The sequence below is a fragment of the Rhinatrema bivittatum genome, chromosome 4 (genome assembly GCF_901001135.1).
Source record: "Rhinatrema bivittatum chromosome 4, aRhiBiv1.1, whole genome shotgun sequence".
Taxonomy (NCBI): Eukaryota; Metazoa; Chordata; class Amphibia; order Gymnophiona; family Rhinatrematidae; genus Rhinatrema; species Rhinatrema bivittatum.
This window is the reverse complement of record NC_042618.1, coordinates 27,994,479-28,013,326: the sequence shown is the minus strand read 5'-3', so window position 1 is coordinate 28,013,326 and position 18,848 is coordinate 27,994,479. Positions and strand designations below refer to the sequence as shown.

The 18,848-nt window shown below is 42.7% G+C and overlaps 1 protein-coding gene across 5 annotated transcripts in view; it reads right to left on the bottom strand.

Moving 5' to 3' along the window:
* PAPOLA (poly(A) polymerase alpha) overlaps positions 1–18,848 on the bottom strand; it is a 334,417-nt gene that overhangs the window by 172,655 nt on the left and 142,914 nt on the right. For all 5 annotated transcript variants that reach the window (XM_029597901.1, XM_029597904.1, XM_029597900.1 and 2 more), the window contains one exon: positions 16,254–16,326. In XM_029597901.1, coding sequence (XP_029453761.1) covers positions 16,254–16,326 — 73 coding nt within the window. The remainder of the gene's footprint in view (positions 1–16,253; positions 16,327–18,848) is intronic.

Below are 18,848 nucleotides of genomic sequence, written 5' to 3'. Positions count from 1 at the left end.
TATCTTTGTGTCTTGTTTATGCCCCCCTAGGATCTTGTATTCCAATCTTTCTCTTTTATTTGAACAGCTATTTTTGTCTTCAGTCTGTTTAAATAAGATGATTCTTTTGGGTGACTTTAACATATCTTTCAATCTAGTTGATGTTGACCCTCAGAATCAACTATGTAGGGATATATTACTTTCTTTAGGATGGTCTCAACTAATTACTTTTCCCACTCATCGTTTAGGTAATATTCTTGATCTGGTCTTTATCAATGGTGGTGCTAATTATCGGTTACTTGATTCTCCAGTTGTGAAACCAGTCCCTTGGGTCAGATCATTTTTAAATTAGTTTTTCAGTGCATGGCCTAGTTGAGTTTGCGGGCAAAGATGACTTGGGTAGAGGTTCTGAGAAAAGATCATTTGTTGATACTAGTAAATTGAAGGACATGCTTTCTTTCCTTCCAGTACAGCGAAAGCATGAGGATTTTAATAGTTATTTTGATGAGTGGGTTTCTCATTTAAGTTCCTCTACTGACAAGGTTGCACCCTTGAGGCACTTCGCGATTTCTCAATCTAATGCGAGAGTATTTCATCCTTGGAATACTCCCTCAGTTTCAGTTTGGCAACAATTGCGTAAACACGAACGAAAATGGGTTAAGCATCCCTCTCGTAAGAATGCCTCATCATATTGTTCATCTTTGAAAAAATATCAACATGATACCTTGGTAGCTAAGGAGGAGTATTACTCGAAGAAGATAAATGAAATTGGCTATAATCCCAAAGTTTTATTTTCCTTGGTTCACAGGTTAACTGTTCAGAAAAAAATCAGAAGCAAGTGCATTATCTTCACTTTCATTGGATATGTTTGCTGATTTTTTTTCAGTCAAATTAGATAATTTGCTCTTAACTTTTAAAGATGTGGGTCCTTGGTTTTTAGATACGTCTTCAAGCACCCCATCTTTGTGGTCTGAATTCGAACCGGCATCGTCCATAGAAGTTGCAATTACCATTAGAAATCTTAATAATACTGTGTGTCCTTTTTTGAATATCTCCACTGTAACCTTTAAAGACATCTTTGAATTTATGAAAGCTTCCATTATGCATGTGGTGAATCATTCGCTTAGCTCTGGGATTATGCCAGTTGCTTTAAAATCTGCCATGGTTAAGCCTTTATTAAAAAAATCTCCTTTAGATCCCAGTAATTTAGTCAACTATAGAACTATTTCATCGCTTCCTCTTGTAGCCAAGGTAAATGAAGGCATTGTTCTAGCCCAACTGACTGATTTTTTGGAGAAGAATGAAATTTTGAGTTCTCACCAATTTGGTTTTCGCCGTGGACTTAGTACTGAATTGCTCTTGATATCATTAGTTGATTCCATTAAGCGCAGTCTTGATAATGAACATCAATTTATTTTAGTATCACTTGATATTACCTCCGCTTTTGATTCCATCGATCATCAAATCTTGCTATTTTGTTTGCGGGAATGTGGCGTTTCAGGAACAGTGTTTGCTTGGTTTGAGAGCTATCTTTCAGATCGCTCTCAAGTCTTTAAATTTAATAATTCACGCTCCTCTGTTCAACAGATGAGATCGGGAGTGCCACAGGGCTCTGCCCTGTCGGCGATGTTGTTCAATGTCTATCTTGCCCCCATTGCCAAGTTGTTGTCCATCATTTCAGACGGATTTAAGATCTACGCAGATGACATTCAGTTCTATATAAAAGTTCAGAAATCTTGGTCTACTACAGTTGATTCATTATAGTTATGCATGAATACTATTAATCGTTGGCTGAAACAAAATAAGTTACTATTAAATACTAGCAAGACCTCTATGCTGTTAATTCATAGACCTCATTCCATACCCTTACAAGACACTATTACAATAGATGGTTTCTCATTTCCTCTTCTTAATCCCATTAAAAGCTTGGGTATTCTGATCGATTCCACCTTATCATTTAAACCTCAAATAAGATCACTCATCAGATCAGGTTTTTTTAAACTTCAACTTTTGGTAGGTTTACGACATTTGTTGTACGATTCAGATTTTTTGATGGTTGTTCAGGCCATAATATTTCCACACATTGATTATTTTAACAGCCTATATATTGGCTTACCTAAGATTGTAATTCATTCGATTCAAATTGTATTGAATTCAGCTGCTAGAGTAGTTTCTTTTTCAAAGCGCTTTGATAGGATTTCTCCTGTGTTATGCAGACTCAATTGGTTACCTGTTCATGAGCACATAATATTCAAGATAGGTATGATAGTGTTCAAACTTCGTGCCTCTGATTCAACTGTCTGGTTTAATGCACTTTTACGAATCTATAATCCTGTTACATCTTTAAGATCATCACAATTGAATTTATTAGAGATCCCCTCAGTTCGCCAGGCACGACTCTTCAATACTAGGGAAACTTCTTTCTCTATAGCGGCTCCAATCCAATGGAACCTCATCCCTTTTGAACTACGCGAGTTGGAAGATGCTAAAAAATTCAAGATGGCATTTAAGGATTATTCACTTAATCGTGCATTTAAGATTGTATAATGCAATGTGAATGACCTTTAATATGTCAGTCTAAGTGAACTTATGGAGTGTTGTTTTTGAATCTCCCTTGTCAGTTCTACTACAAGGAATGTTATCTTGTGAATCTCCCTATTGGGATAACTATCTAATGTTAAGATATTGACGATTTGATATGGTTTCTATGAAACCTAAGCACATGTGAGTGTTATGTTTGTTTCTGTTTTTATTATGTATGTATACTTTGTATATCGCCTAGGCCTTTTAGTGACAGGCGATTAATAAATTTTATTAAATGAAATGAAATGGCCGTAGTAACGCCTGATGTTCATGGTGTGTCTGAAGGAGATGTTAATGATTGGACTGCCATATTCTGAGCTTTTCTCCAAAGAGATCATCAGGCCTACATGACAAGTTCGCCAATCTGTCATGAGCATCTTCCCTTAGGCTACTTGCACACAGCCACACTAGACATCTAGCTGAGACTGAAGTGGCCGAAGATCTGGCAGATGTATCAAATGCCTCATATGCTGTTCTTAGGAAATGCCGCAAACCTTCTTGTAAGTCTTGAAAGGGTCACGAAAGAGGGGCATCCCTGTGAGATGTTGCAAGGAAAGGTTGACGTTGTTGAGTACAGTTGAACAAATACTGGATTTTGTTGGAATTTGTTGCCAGAGGAGGTGGTTAGTGCAGTTAGTGTAGCTGGGTTCAAAAAAGGTTTGGATAAGTTATTAGAGGGGAAGTCCATTAATGGCTATTAATCAATTATACTTAGGGACTAGCCACTGCTATTAATTGCATCAGTAGCATGGGTTCTTCTTAGTGTTTGGGTAATTGCCAGGTTCTTGTGGCCTGGTTTTGGCCTCTGTTGGAAACAGGATGCTGGGCTTGATGGACCCTTGGTCTGACCCAGCATGGCAATTTCTTATGTTCTTATTATGTAGGTGTTGATGTATTCGGGATCCGAGCATGGAGTTCTGATAAATTTTATGACCAAACTCATCTAAAATGTTATCTTTGCCTGGTGGCGTATTGGAATATAGCCTGTTCTTCTTAGCTCTTTTCATTGCCGATTCCATAACAACTGAATTATGAGGAATCTGGACATTAGAATAATAAGAAGTCTTCTGCATCCTATACTTGAGGTCCAGTTTTTTGGAGGAGAAACAAGATGCAGAGCAACCCAAGTCTTGTCCATAAGGGATTCCAAAACCTGGTGGAAAGGAAGAGCAGTTGGTTCGGCTGGCACTTCTAAAATCTGAAGGATCCCCATAACTTCCGTTCCAGGAGTTTTCGGGTTTCTATATTTAGGGCTAAACCCAACTTCTCCAAAAACTTAGAATAAGTGAGATTTTCTGGTGGTGAAGAAGGTTGGGGTTCATCTTGTGGAGGGTCCAATAGAATTCCCATAGAAATGCCTGGAGATGAAAGGGGTGAGATTTCTGGGGATGTTACATGAGGGGAAGGTGGATGTGAAGCCGAATCCAATGGGGATATTTCTTTATGTGGAGAAGGAGAAACATGTGAAAATGAAATCCCATGTGGTTCCGAGAAGGCTGGAGGATGATGTGATGGTAGGCCCTGGAAGAAATTCTGTAGAAGAGTAGAAATTTGAGACATTGTTTCTAGGGCCAATGGTCTCTGATGTGGAATATTATTCAGGCCCCCTCTGCGACGCCGCTTGTTTTAGGAGAGATGCAATCCTGAGTCAAGAGTGTATGTGGAGAGGCTGACCTCTTCCGGGAGTGGCGAGGGAGGCATTGGATATCTGGTGATGAGTCCCAATTACCTGCTGGTTCCTTAAAGACTGTCAGACAAAACTGAGTAGGGGGGAGTGTCGACTCCCTTGTGGAGATGTGGTATGTGGAGCAGCAGATCTTGTTGAAGAGCTTGCTCCAGAAGGTGGCACGATGTTTCGTCTTCGTAGAAGACTTACGGGGTGTCTCAGTTGGTTTTTCTTTTGAAACATGTGACGCTGTGTGCATACTGCTCCTAGCATCCCCTGGGAGAGGAGTCCAGAAGTCACCACAAGCGATCCAGGAATTGAATTCCACAGCCCCAGCTTCCAGAGGCCCCGCACCCTTTGCAGTAGGAGAGGACTGGAAGCGCGCGCCATTAGGTACGTGAATCGCAAACCCTTCAATTAACTGAGTGAAGATCAATTTAATGGTGGTTAAAGAGGATTGGTAAGTATAGCTTTGGAAAATCTTTGAACTTATAAAAGTTTGGTGAAAGGTGAAATAGAGGGATATATGCTTTAGAGTTGTGTGTCTGAGGTAGCAAGCATGCCAGAGATAGTTGTTTCTAGTGTCAGTCTTTCCCACCCAACTCAACCCTTGATTTTTAGGCGAGACACTCATTAAAAATCAATCAGGCTCGTATCTAAATCATATTATCGTACCAGCCCTTATTGAAAGTTTAATCATTCCCTTGTAGGACACTAGCTGATTAAATCTACAGGTGAATTTACTAATTAAAGTACTCTAATTCCAACTCCCTTAGTATCCTAAACTTAACTAGGAACTCAAAACTAAGATGAATGCAGCAGTCCAGCAGCAAGAGGAGGGGGGGGGGGCTTTCCAGTCTTTTGCATTGAGTGTCACACGTATGATTTTTTACCCGCCTGTGAGAGATTGTATGTGTGCACTCGGCGCAAAGAGCTCCTGGCTCTCAGGGAATGAATACGATCTCTGGAGGCTAGAGTAGCAGACTTGGAGGAGCTGAGGCAAACAGAGGTACATTGATGATATCTTCAGGGACATAAGTAGCTAAGTTCCAAATCCAGTCTGACAGCCCCAGTGCTGCCTTGGATCAGAAAAGTCTCCCAGTAGAAGAACATCTCCCTGGTGTAGCAGGAAGTGATCCTGTAGCAAGGACCTGCTCTCCATGTGATGTATTATCCCTCTCATACTGAGGACATGTCTCCCAGGGTTACTGCCCAGGAGGGAAGGGTTAGAACGACCATAACTGGTGATTCAATTATTAGAAATGTAGGTAACAGGGTGGCTGGTGGATGGGGGGGACTGCCTGGTAACTTGCCTACTTGATGCGAAGGTGGCAGACCTCACGCGTCACCTAGATAGGATTATCGACAGTGCTGGGGAGGAACTGGTTGTCCTGGTACATGTGGGCACCGACATAGGAAAATGTGGGAGAGAGGTTCTGAAAGCCAAATTTAGGATTTTAGTAGAAAGCTGAAATCCAAAACCTCCAGGGTGGCACTCGGAAATGCTGCCTGTTCCACGTGCAGGTCCCCAGAGACAAGCAGAGCTCCAGAGTTTCAATGGATGAGACGATGGTGCAGAGAAGTGGGATTCAGTTTTGTAAGGAACTGGGGAAACCTTTGGGGAAGGGGGAGACTTTTTCGAAAGGATGGGCTCCACCTTAATCAGAGTGGAACCAAGCTGCTGGCACTAACTTTCAAAAAGGAGATAGAGCAGCTTTTAAACTAGAACAAGGGGGGAAAGCTGACAGTCACTCAGCAGTGCATGGTTCAGAGAAATGTATCCTTGAAGGATACTAATGAAACATGAGAGTTAGGGCATCCCAACAGAGAGGTTCCAATAAAAGCAAACGTAGTCCATGTGCCTATATGTAAAAAATCACCGAAGCTAATGATTTCCAAATTATCCCCACCAACTGAAAGGCAGGTCGTTAATACAAAAAAAACCAAAAACTTTTAAATGTCTGTATGCCAATGTCAGAAGTCTAAGTAGTAAGATGGGAGAGAGAGTGTATAGCAGTAAATGATGAGGCTGACATAATTGGCATCTCAGAGACTTGGTGGAAGGAGGATAACCAATGGGACAGTGCTATATCAGGGTACAAATTATATCGCAATGATAGGGAGGATCAACTTAGTGGGGGATGTGGCACTTTATGTCCGGGAGGGTATAGAGCCCAACAGGATAAAGATAATACAAGAGACTAAATGCTCAGTAGAATCTATATGGGTAGAAATGCAATGTGTGTTTGGTAAGAGTATAGTGATAGGAGTATACTAAAGTCCACCTGGACAAAATGGTCAGACAGATGATGAAATTCTAAGAGAAATCAGGGAAGCTAACAAATTTGGCAGTGCAATAATAATGGGAGATTTCAATTACCGAACACAAAAGTGCAGAGCATAGAACTTTTAGTCCTGATCAAATGAGATTCCAATCATTTTATAAGCAGGTAAGTTCTGAATTTTATTGCGGCAACTCCACTGCATGAATGTTAACACAGCAAACAATTTTCAAGGTGCCCCAACACGGACCCGTGTTTCGCCAGAGGCTGCATCGGGGGGACCAACAGGAATTCAATCTTGGTACAGTGTTCATATAGTAACTGTACCAAGATTGAATTCCTGTTGGTCCCCCCGATGCAGCCTCTGGCGAAACACGGGTCCGTGTTGGGGCACCTTGAAAATTGTTTGCTGTGTTAACATTCATGCAGTGGAGTTGCCGCAATAAAATTCAGAACTTACCTGCTTATAAAATGATTGGAATCTCATTTGATCAGGACTAAAAGTTCTATGCTCTGCACTTTTGTGTTCTTTAATTGTCTTGTAGTGCAGCACCTTGCTTTGGTGTGTTTAGATTTCAATTACCCCAATATTGACTGGGTAAATGTAACATCAGGACTTGCTAGAGACAAAGTTCCTGGATGTAATAAATGACTGTTCATGAAGCAATTGGTTCAGGAACCAACAAGAAAGGGAGCTATTTTAGATTTAATTCTTAGTGGAACGCAGTATTTGGTGAGAGAGGTAATGGTGGTGGGGCCACTTGGCAATAGTGATCATAACAATTTAAACTAATAACTGGAAGGGGGACAATAAGTAAATCTTCAGCTCTAACACTAAACTTTCAAAAGGGAAACTTTGATAAAATGAGGAAAATAGAAAAAACTGAAAGGTGCAGCTGCAAAGGTTAAAAGTGTTCAACAGGTATGGACATTGTTTAAGTATACAATCCTAGAGGCGCAGACCAGATGTATTCCACATATTAAGAAAGGTGGAAGGAAGGCAAAACAATTACCGTCATGGTTAAAAGGTAAAAGAGGCTATTTCAGCCAAAACATCATCCTTCAAAAATTGGAAGAAGGATCCATCTGACGAAAATAGGATAAAACATAAGCATTGTCAAGTTAAGTGTAAAACATTGATAAGACAGGCAAAGAGAATTAGAAATGAAGTTGACCATAGAGGCAAAAACTCATAATAGAAACTTTTAAAAAAATTTCTGAAGCAAGAAACATGTGAGGGAGTCAGTTGGACTATTAGATGACCAAAGATTTAAAGGGGCTCTTAGGGAAGATAAGGCCATTGCAGAAAGACTAAATGAATTCTTTGCTTCCGTGATTTTAATGAGGATTGTAGGGGAGATAGCGGTTCCGGAGATGGTTTTCAAGGGTGATGAGTCAGACAAACTGAAATCACTGTGAACCTGGAAGATGTAGTAGGCCAGATTGACAAAATAAAGAGTAGCAAATCACCTGGACCGGATGATATGCATCTTAGGGTACTGATGGAACTAAAAAATGAAATTTCTGATCTATTAGTTAAAATGTGTAACCTATCATTAAAGCCATCTATTGTACCTGACTGGTGGGTGGCCAATGTAACCCCAATATTTAAAAAGGTTACCGGGGCAATCCGGGTAACTATAGATTAGTGAGCCTGACTTCAGTGCTGGGAAAAATAGTGGAAACTATTCTAAAGATCAAAATCGTAGAGCATATAGAAAGATATGGTTTAATGGAACACAGTCAACATGGATATACCCAAGGGAAGTCTTGCCTAACAAATCTGCTTCTTTTTTTTTTTTTTTTTTAATTATTTCTTTATTGAATTTTCATTTAAAATTTTTAAACAATTTCAAATAAGTAATACAGATAATTTAAACTTATTCATATCATCTTTAAACAATAATAGCCATTATCTCCATTACATACCTATAAAGTGGGAGAGGTTTTAATCATAAATTATACAATATTCAAAAATCAAAAAATGCAGGAGAGAGAGACATGAAATTTATTCCTGACCTTCTAAACCATTTCCTCCACCCGTATCCTTATCTGAAATAAAAGTCTCCAAATGCAATGGGTCTATGAAACTGTATTTCTTTCCTCTATAAGAAATAATACAAATAGCTGGATACTTCAGAAAAAATGTTGCCCCTAAGGTTAACACTTTATTCTTTAAAGACAAAAAATGTCTCCTTTTGGCCTGCGTGGCCCTGGAGCCATCTGGGAACATAGGAATCTTTTGTCCACAAAAGGACATGTCCCTGTGCTTGAGAAAATCCCCAAACACTCTATCTTTATCAGATTCCAGTACCGTAACATGGAAACGAATAATGTAGCCCTCTTTTGTATAATATCGATTGACTCCTCCAAAAATGTGGAGACTCCAATCGTTGATGTTTCTAAATTACCTTCCTCAAGCCCTCTTACTTTCCTAGAAAAGTAGAAAGCTTTGGAAAAAACAGGCAACTCTGACTCTGGATATTGAAGAATTTCTTTAAAATATTTTTTCAACATTTCTGCGGGTGAAAGAAGTCTGGTTTGTGGGAAGTTAATAATTCGTAAATTTTTATATCGAACCAAATTCTCGATGTTCTCCAACTCTTTTCGAGTATATATATCTTTAATTTGGGCAACCCCAGTATTCTCTAATAATTTTATTTTAGATGTTATTTTAACCATATTTTCCTTTAGACCAGCTACTTCCTTCCCTTGTTCTTCTATCAATTGTTTATTCACATTTACAATTCCTAACAATGACTCATTCATTCGTGAGACGTTATTATTAACCATAGTCATCAATTTCCATATATCATTTAGGGTTATGTTGTCAGGGGGATTAACAGGCCATAACTCAGGCCTAATTCAAATCCCCTGGCAACAACCCTTCCAACAATTTAACACCACTTATCTGATTCTCTGGTGAAATGTCACAGTCCCCACATGTCAATGGGCTGCTCTTTTCCAGCTGCAGAAAATCATCTGGAATTAATGCTTTGGTTTGTGGTGGAAATGAAGGTCCTTCACCAGGACTTAGTGACGCAGAAAACTGGTCCTCCTCCTTGTCCTCTCTTGGTGATTCTAGCAGCCTCACTACATGGCTGTCCATGGGTCCCCTTGGTGTTATCGGTGACAGTGGGAAAGATTTTACTTTCCTTTTCTTCCCCATTAAGTATGGGGTACTCGGGAAGATTCCCACACTGTCAATCGGACATAAGATAACACCTTCTCCCGCCTTCTCCGGCCTGAGCCGGACAGAGTCGCGCGCCCCTTTGGTGGCACGCGGCTTAGGCGGCGCGCCGTCTGCGGCGTGAATTTATGCAGCAGACGCCGTACTGACGTCACTCGTGCGTCTCCCGGGCCTCCCCGCTCACCAGTTTTTCCTCCGAGCCACTTCTCACTCCGGGAAGGTGCAAAAGATGTTCTCAGCGGGACACAGTGAGTCAGCAAGTGTTTCTTTCTGTCGGGGGCGTCTCTCTCTCCTACCGACGCTCTCCAACTTCCCCGGGTCTGCGGCCTGAATTTATGCAGCAGACGCCGTACTGACGTCACTCGTGCGTCTCCCGGGCTCCCGGGTCTCCCCGCTCACCAGTTTTTCCTCTGGGCCACTTCTCACTCCGGGAAGGTGCAAAAGATGTTCTCAGCGGGACACAGTGAGCCAGCAAGTGTTTCTTTCTGTCGGGGGCGTCTCTCTCTCCTACCGACGCTCTCCCATTTATTTATTTTTTTTTTTTTAATAAACATGTGGATAAAAGTGAACCGGTAGATGTAGGGTATTTGGATTTTCAGAAGGTGTTTGACAAAATCCCTTATGAGAGGCTTCTAAGAAAACTAAAAAGTCATGGGATAGGAGGCGATGACCTTTCGTGAATTACAAACTGGTTAAAAGACAGGAAACAGAGTAGGATTAAATGGTCAATTTTCTCAGTGGAAAAGGGTAAACAGTGGAGTGCCTCAGGGATCTGTACTTAGACCGGTGCTTTTCAATATATTTATAAATGAACTGGAAAGGAATACGACGAGTGAGGTTATCAAATTTGAGGATGATACAAAACTATTCAGAGTAGTTAAATCACAAGCGGATTGTGATACATTACAGGAGGACCTTACAAGACTGGAAGACTGGGCATCCAAATGGCAGATGAAATTTAATGTGGACAAGTGCAAGGTGTTGCATATAGGGAAAAATAACCCTTGCTGTAGTTACACAATGTTAGGTTCCATATTTGGAGCTACCACCCAGGAAAAAAAATCTAGGCATCATAGTGGATAATACTTTAAAATCATCGGCTCAGTGTGCTGCAGCAGTCAAAAAAGCAAGTAGAATGTTAGGAATTAAGAAGGGAATGGTTAATAAAACAGAAAATGTCTTAATGCCGCTGTATCGCCCCATGGTGAGACTGCACCTTGAATATTGTGAACAATTCTGATCGCCACATCTCAAAAAAGGTATAGTTGCGATGGAGAAGGTACAGAGAAGGGCAACCAAAATGATAAAAGGGATGGAACAGCTCCCCTATGAGGAAAGGCTGAAGAGGTTAGGGCTGTTCAGCTTGGAGAAGAGACGGCTGACCCCCGGATATGATAGAGGTCTTGAACAAGTAGATGTGAATTGATTATTTACACTTTCAGATAATAGAAGGACTAGGGGGCATTCCATGAAGTTAGCAAGTAGCACATTTAAGACTAATTGGAGAAAATTCTTTTTCACTCGATGCACAAATAAGCTTTGGAATTTGTTGCCAGAGGATGTGGTTAGTGCAGTTGGGTTCAAAAAAGGTTTGGATAAGTTCTTGGAGAAGTCCATTAACTGCTATTAATCAAGTTTACTTAGGGAATAGCTACTGCTATTAATTGCATCAGTAGCATGGGATCTTCTTGGTATTTGGGTAAATTGCCAGGTTCTTGTGGCCTGGTTTGACCTCTGTTGGAAACAGGATGCTGGGATTGATGGACCCTTGGTCTGACCCAGCATGGCTATTTCTTATGTTGTTTTTTTTTATTTTATGCATCGCGTGCGTCGTGTAGTCTTTGGATGAGTCATAGGCACCGATGCATGTGTCGGGTGAAGCAAAATGGATAAGACCAACGCATGGTCTGATCGTGATTGCATTGTAAGCGTCTGGTTTGGTGCGGCGCTCAACACATCAATGCTGACGCAATTTTCGGCGCACGGCTTTCCGAAGCCGAATGGTCGCATCGTGGAGCCTTGGACCAGGGTTTTTTCTTTCCCAGAGAGGATTGCGTTGATCATTTGTCGGTCATAGAGGGGGCATATGATGAGTGGTTCAACCTCTCCATTTTCTCGGCCCATTGGCGTCTAGCCCGTGGGGACATCCTGCCACAATCTTTACATGGTCATAGTCGGGACCGAGACATAAATAACAATAATTACGTCCATCGGTCACCGACATTTTCCCCCAAAAGCAGTATTTAAAATCTGGGCTCTTCGGCATGGCATGGCGATTAGGTGGGTATCGCTCTTCTGATTCTTCTATTTTTTTTTTTTTTTCTGAGATCAAGAGTGCTATACCCATCCGTGAAGTGCCATGGAAAAAGTAAAACTGAGGAGACTGCTCGAGGAGTGCGGGAACGCCAGTGCATGCACACTTCAAAGCTCTTCAAGCTGAGAGAGTAAGCTCCGCCTCATGACACCACAGATGAAGTCACCCACGCTGCATGGCTAAATGCCCTGCTTATCAACGGAAAAAAAGAAGAATGGTTAGCAGAATAAAATGAGATGATATTGCCCCTGAATTGGTTCTCTGAGAGACCTCATTTGGAATACTGTGTACAGTTCTGCAGATCACATCTTTAAAAGGAAATATACTGGTTGGAGTTTGTTCACAGGACGGCTACTAAAATCAGTGGTCTTCATTCTAAAGCATTTGGGGAACAAAGATTTAGAAATATTTACCCTAGAGGAAAGGTGAGATGGGCAGATATGATGGAGACACAAATACTACCAGGATTTCCATGCATAGAAGGCTCTAGAACAAGGGGTCATGGGATGATAGTGAAAGGGGGTAGACTCATGAATAATCTAAGAAAATATTTACAGAAAAGGTAGTAAATGCATGCAATAGCCTCCCTGTGGACGTGGAGGAAAAAGATAGAATCTAAATTCAAGAAAGCATGGGATAAGCACAAAGGATCTCTGAGGGAGTGGTAGACTAGATAGAAAAAGACCATATCACCTATCATCAAGTTTCTATATTTCTCTGTTTAAAGCACTAAAGAATATTCCAACTGAAGCAGCTAGATTGCTGAAAGAGAAACTCAGCACCCTATATTATGCAAAAGGCTTAGGTTTAAGATGAATTGTTTTCTCCCCTAATTCGAGGTTTGGTGCATTATCACAGCAGTTTTCTTCCCCTGTGTAATGAGTGACTTCCCTTTAGTGCAGTGGTTCTCAACAGGTGTGTCGGGACACACTAGTGTGTCGCTAGGTCACGGAAGGTGTGTCACAGACCCAGCAGAAGACTGCTCTTTCCTCATCAGTCTGGACAGGAGTTGGCTGATTTCTCCTTTATTCAGTAACAGGCCGATACAGTTCAGTTAGCCCAGGTTTGGACGCACGTTTGACGCGCTAGATTTACCCCTTATACAGTAAGGGGTAATAGCGTGTCGAAAACATGCGTCCAACCCCCCCCCCCCAAACTAATCGCCCGCAACATGCAAATGCATGTTGATGGCCCTATTAGTTATACAGATAGTAAAATGTGCAGCCAAGCCACACATTTTACTTTCAGAAATTAACGCATGTCCAAAGGCTGGCGTTAATTTTGGCCGGCACCGGGGAAGTGTACAGAAAAGCAGAAAAAACTGCTTTTCTGTACACCCTCCGACTTAATATCATAGCAACATTAAGTCGGAGGCCCCAAAAGTAAGAAAAAAGTAAAAATTAAAAAAAAAATAAAAATTAACAGACACTCAATTATGCCGGCGTTTGTTTTCCGAACCCGTGGCTGTCAGCGGGTTTGAGAACAGACGCTGTCAAACCCGCTGACAGCCGCTGCTCCCGTCAAAAATGAGGCGCTAGTGTCTCTAGCGCCTCCTTTTACCACGGGCCCTAATTTGCATAGGCCACCCTCCTGAATCGCACGCCCAGGAGAGTGGCCTGTGAGCGCAGTCGCCCACTCTCCGTTCTTCTGTATCGGCCTGTATGAGAGGAAGCTACTTTTGCTTCCTTCTCCTCTTCCTGGCCCAGTGGGAGGTTATTCCCTTCTTTCACCCAGAGCAAAATATCACCAACTCCTGTTCATATGGGCCTAGCAGGTCATGAACTTTATCTTCCTTTGCCTTGCAGTGAGGCTGCTGATTCTCTTCATCCCATGGGGCCTGGACATGAAAGCAGGAGCATGAGGAAGAGAGCTGCATGCTCTGTAGATTCACTGCTGATTTCCGCTGCTGCTGCCTCATCTTCCTCCTCAATGCTTCTCGCTCTCTCCTTCTGCTGGTAAAATGGGAGGAAGACTCTGGACTGGACTGAAGGCTTATGCTGGCTAGGAGCCAGGAGGGGGGGGCGCAATGTGCTCGGCAAAAAGGCCTTGGAAGATAATGAGTCAGTCTGCTGGGTAGGATGGGGAAAGGAGGTTGGGATTGCTGGGTAGGGAGAGGTGGAGGAAAAAGGGGCTGTGGGCTACTGGGTAGGGAGAAGAGATGGAGGTGTGGAGCCTGCTGGGTTGGGGGAGAAGGGAGTTCAGGGGATGCTGAGCAAGAATAGGTGGGAAAGAGTTGGTCAGAGGTATGCTGGGTAAGGAGGGGAATGGAAAGGCAGGGAGAGTTGAGTATGGGAGAGAGGCAGCATAGGGAAGAGGATGCAGGGGTGGAGGGTATCAGAAATGCTGGACAGGGATATGAGCATGTGAAGGGAGTACAAGAGTCACAATATGTCAGTTTTGAGAATATGCATTTCTTCTGTCTTTGAACTTTGCTTAGTGTAGGAGGAAATATATTTCTATTTTTAGTTCTCCAGTTTTGCACTGCATGCAGGTGGTCTTCTTGGGGTTTCCATTACAGTTTTTGTTTCCGCATTTGTAATTTGAGGTATTTTATCCTATATTAGGTGAAGTTAGGTCTGTCTGTATTCTGTATATTTGATACTGAGGAGGTACTTTACTAGAGGTTTGTATCAGTCTTATTTGTTGTATTTTCTCAATATGATATTGCACTGATGGTAAACTGCTGCCTTTTCATGGGTAGGGCTATAGCTGTTCTTGGAGTCAGTGCTGCTTTGTTTGGTATGGCAGGTTTGATAAACATGTACAGAGTGGGGTTTGTTTGGTTTTTTCCAGGTTTTGTATTGTTTTACAATGCACCTGGTAGTAGAGGGAGTTTGTGATGCTGTTATTGAGATGACACCAGAATCAGAATATCTTTTTTGCATGGCTTAGTTGTACAGAGAAATGTCTTAGTTCTAACTCTGCACTCATTGTTAGGAAGCAGGAGAGTCCTGAGGATGCAGAGTATGTGTTTATATTTAGTCCCATGATGGTCACATGTTCAGGGTGTGTCATATGTGAGCATCATCTCTCAGATGTGTCCTAATAGAAAAAATGTTGAGAACCACTGCTTTAGTGAACTCAGTATTCTCACACAGACATACCTCAGATGACTGCAACAGCTAGGAGAATAAAAAAAAAAAAAAAGAAGGTACATGCCTCAGGTTAAAGGTTTACTTTATCTCTAGCACAGCTACAGCCAGGCACCTCTTTGAGATTAAAGGTTAACATTTCCTTGACACAATTAATAGCTTCTTTCTGGCAAAGTCTCCCTTGCTGCATGGCAGGCATTGCTCTGTATCCTGGGGGGCCCCCTCCCCTCCAACAGCACAGCACAAAATAAAGGACAGTCTGCCAGAGAAGAGAAAAAAATGTTTTGAGAGACACTGTAACTCTGCATGCTTCTATATGTAAGGGACATGTTACAATGTGTCATTTTTATTGCTGTTAAATGTATTTCTTCTTGCATTTTCATAACTGAGCACATATAATAAATATCCTTTGTTCTGGGATCTGCTGCTCTGGCTTCTTGTGTGAGCCCAATCTGAAATGTATGGAGTGAAGCCTATCAGAGGGGGAAGCTGCTGAATTTGGGTCCCTTTGTGTTCATGTGTGTTTTACATACACACACACACACACACACACACACGGCATGTCATGGAACACACTGATGGCAAACCAACACCTTGTGAAGCCTCCACCCACCCGTGGACCTCTCCCCACTGGAGCAACACATTCACATAACTAGCATGCCAAGCAAAACATTATAGGGCAGCACACCTTAAATTTTGAAATTACACAGAAAATCAATTTTAAAAAATATTTCAGAGGGTTGGCACTATATTTTAAATACCTGAGCAGCACTTTAACCAAGCCAACTTAGTTAGCTACAGTAAAATGCCTCTAATTCAAAAAGGCCAAGCCAATTCTGTCTGAATAAATAAGTGCTGATTTTTCTCTAAAAATCCTTAACTATTGCATTAGCACTCACAAATATTTGGCCAAGGATATGTTCAAATATGAGAGCTTTTCTTCTTCATGATTTATGGGGGAGGGAGGTGGGCACAAAAAAAAAAATAGGCCATTTGGCTTTCAGCCTTGATACCTTATTCAGGAAACTACAGTATGGGTAATGGGTTTAGGCTTTAGATCAGAGACTCAATTTTCTCCCTGCCACTTCTCCAACAGTTATTTGTACTTTTTAATTTAAGTTACATTTAAAAGGAAACATTTACTAACCCTTGGGTCCCATACAGGCAAATTAAGATTGCATTCTTCTGGCTGTTTCAGTAGCACTGGATTTGGCCATTCCCTGTAAAGAAATAGTGCAATCCTAAATCAGTCCCATACTCTACCATTTACAATCACAATTGTTGAATACAGAACAAGAGATTTTAAAAAAGTATATACTATTTATAATAGAAAATTTCCTTTCCACCTTGGAGGACTGTATAAATATGCAGCAGCAGTGTCTCAAATTCTAAACTATTTATATTTAACATACAATAAACATGTATATTGTATGCTCCACCCTTCAAGGAACACTCCGTACCCCCTCAATCAAATCCACCAAACTTATTGCCACAATGAACAGAGCTTTCACCTTGGCTGGCCCTTCCCTTTGGAACTCCATGCCCCCAGACCTACGCACTGAAACATCCACGCATACATTTAAAAAAAAATGTAAAACCTGGCTCTTCCTAAAAGCCTATCCTTCAGACTAATTCCACCTCCTCGTGACTAATCCTATAGAACTGTGTAATATTATCTCCGAATCTGAAAACAACTTTGTTGTTCCCTCACAATTTTTCCCCCCCTACTTTATTATGAAAAATATACAGAAACCTCTCTCAATTTGATATGAAACTGTTTAATCTTTATATTTCTACATGCCTTCTACCTCATCTGTAAATATCCCCCCTACTGCTTAGTACTTAACCAATGTGTTAACCTATATGCCTTAAATGTTATGTCCTCCTATATTATTCAACCCCAGCACCTCCCTCAATATTTAATCCAATGCCCCCCCCTTCCCTCCTTCTATCCTTCCCTAAAGCCTAACAATTTAAACCTTTTGTATCACTCACACATTGTCAAAACACTGTACCTAGTTAATCTGTACATAATTTACCTAATTCATATAGTTTCCTTTCCTATGTATTATAAAGTTTTTTGTTCTATGTAAAGGCCCTCGCCTAAATAGTTTCAAGTTATCTGTAAACCAATACGATGTGCAAACGGTTGTCGGTATATAAAAAAATTTATAAATAAATAAATAAATAAATGTTAGCCTCGTATATAGCTAGTTTGCCTGTTCAGACCATGGTATAATTTCTCACCTGAATTTCCTTTCCCCTAGTCCAGCCAGATCAGTCCAGATGAGCAGGTTAGGCCCACCAATCAGCAGATGGAGTCGGATTAACAAGTTCACTGTAACCCTTATAGGCTCCTGTGCTGACCTCAACCTGCCAATATTACTTATAACAAGCTAACACTAATTCATGAAATTTCTTACCCCTCAAAACCAGGGGGCTTCCAGGGAGACGAGAGAAGTGGTATTCTGTATACAGTAACAGACTACTAATCTTTTTTCTGTTGAAGAACTCATTTGCACACCTTAGTCTCAATACCAAATGCTGAAATTAAACATTTGGTAGAACAGGGAGGATCATGGACTGGTCTTGGCTGCACTCAAGGAAATGAAATTATTAGGCAAGAACAAAATTTCTCCTCTTCCTTCACTCAGCCAGATCAGTCCACACACACAGGATCTCAAACACATGCTTGCTCGCTCATTCATTCACTATCTCTCTCTCCCCCACCCCGGGAACTCGCGGCAGCAGCAGGAGCGGTCGCGGTTGAAACTCTTCATTTTCCTCCGAGCCGCGCTGCAGTCTTCTTCCCGTCGGACATTAGCGTGGCCTCTTCTTCCCGTGCAGGCACCCGATGCTCACCACTTCCTCTTCCGGGCCGCGGGAAGAAGAGAGCGCACCCGCGCAGGCACCCGATGACTCCAGCGCTGGCACCCGGCTGACACCCGATGACTCCAGCGCAGGCACCCGGCTGACACCCGATGACTCCAGCGCAGGCACCCGGCTGACACCCGATGACTCCCGCGCAGGCACCCGGCTGACTCCCGCGCAGGCACCCGGCTGACTCCCGCGCAGGCACCCGGCTGACTCCCGCGCTGGCACCCGGCTGACTCCCGCGCTGGCACCCGGCTGACTCCCGCGCTGGCACCCGGCTGACTCCCGCGCTGGCACCCGGCTGACTCCCGCGCTGGCACCCGGCTGACTCCCGCGCTGGCACCCGGCTGACTCCCGCGCTGGCACCCGGCTGACTCCAGTCATGCCGCTGACTCTCTCTTCTGGCCCCCCCCCCGCGGCCCGGAAGAGGAAGTGGTGAGCATCGGGTGCCTGCGCGGAAGAAGAGACCACGCTAGTGTGGTCTCTTCTTCCCGCGCAGGCACCCGATGCTCTCCACTTCCTCTTCCGGGCCGCGGGGGGGGGGGGGGGGGGGGGGAGGAGAAGAGAGCACGCTGGTGCCGCTGACTCCAGCTGTCCTGCCACGTTCCGCCCGGGCTGACAGCATTTTAAGCCCGGGCGGCGGAGGACCGGGGAGTAGCTGGGTCAGCGGGGAACCGTGAAGTGTGGCGACACTTGTCCGCGAGCCAGATGCAGCCCTCAAAAGAGCCATATCTGGCTCGCGAGCCATGGGTTCCCGACCCCTGGTCTAGAAGCATTCCTAAATACCAAACCAAAGAATGGAATAATGTGTCCCCCAAAATCAAAACTGGGACTGTTTCCTTTGTACTCAGCTCTTGATAGCAAAATG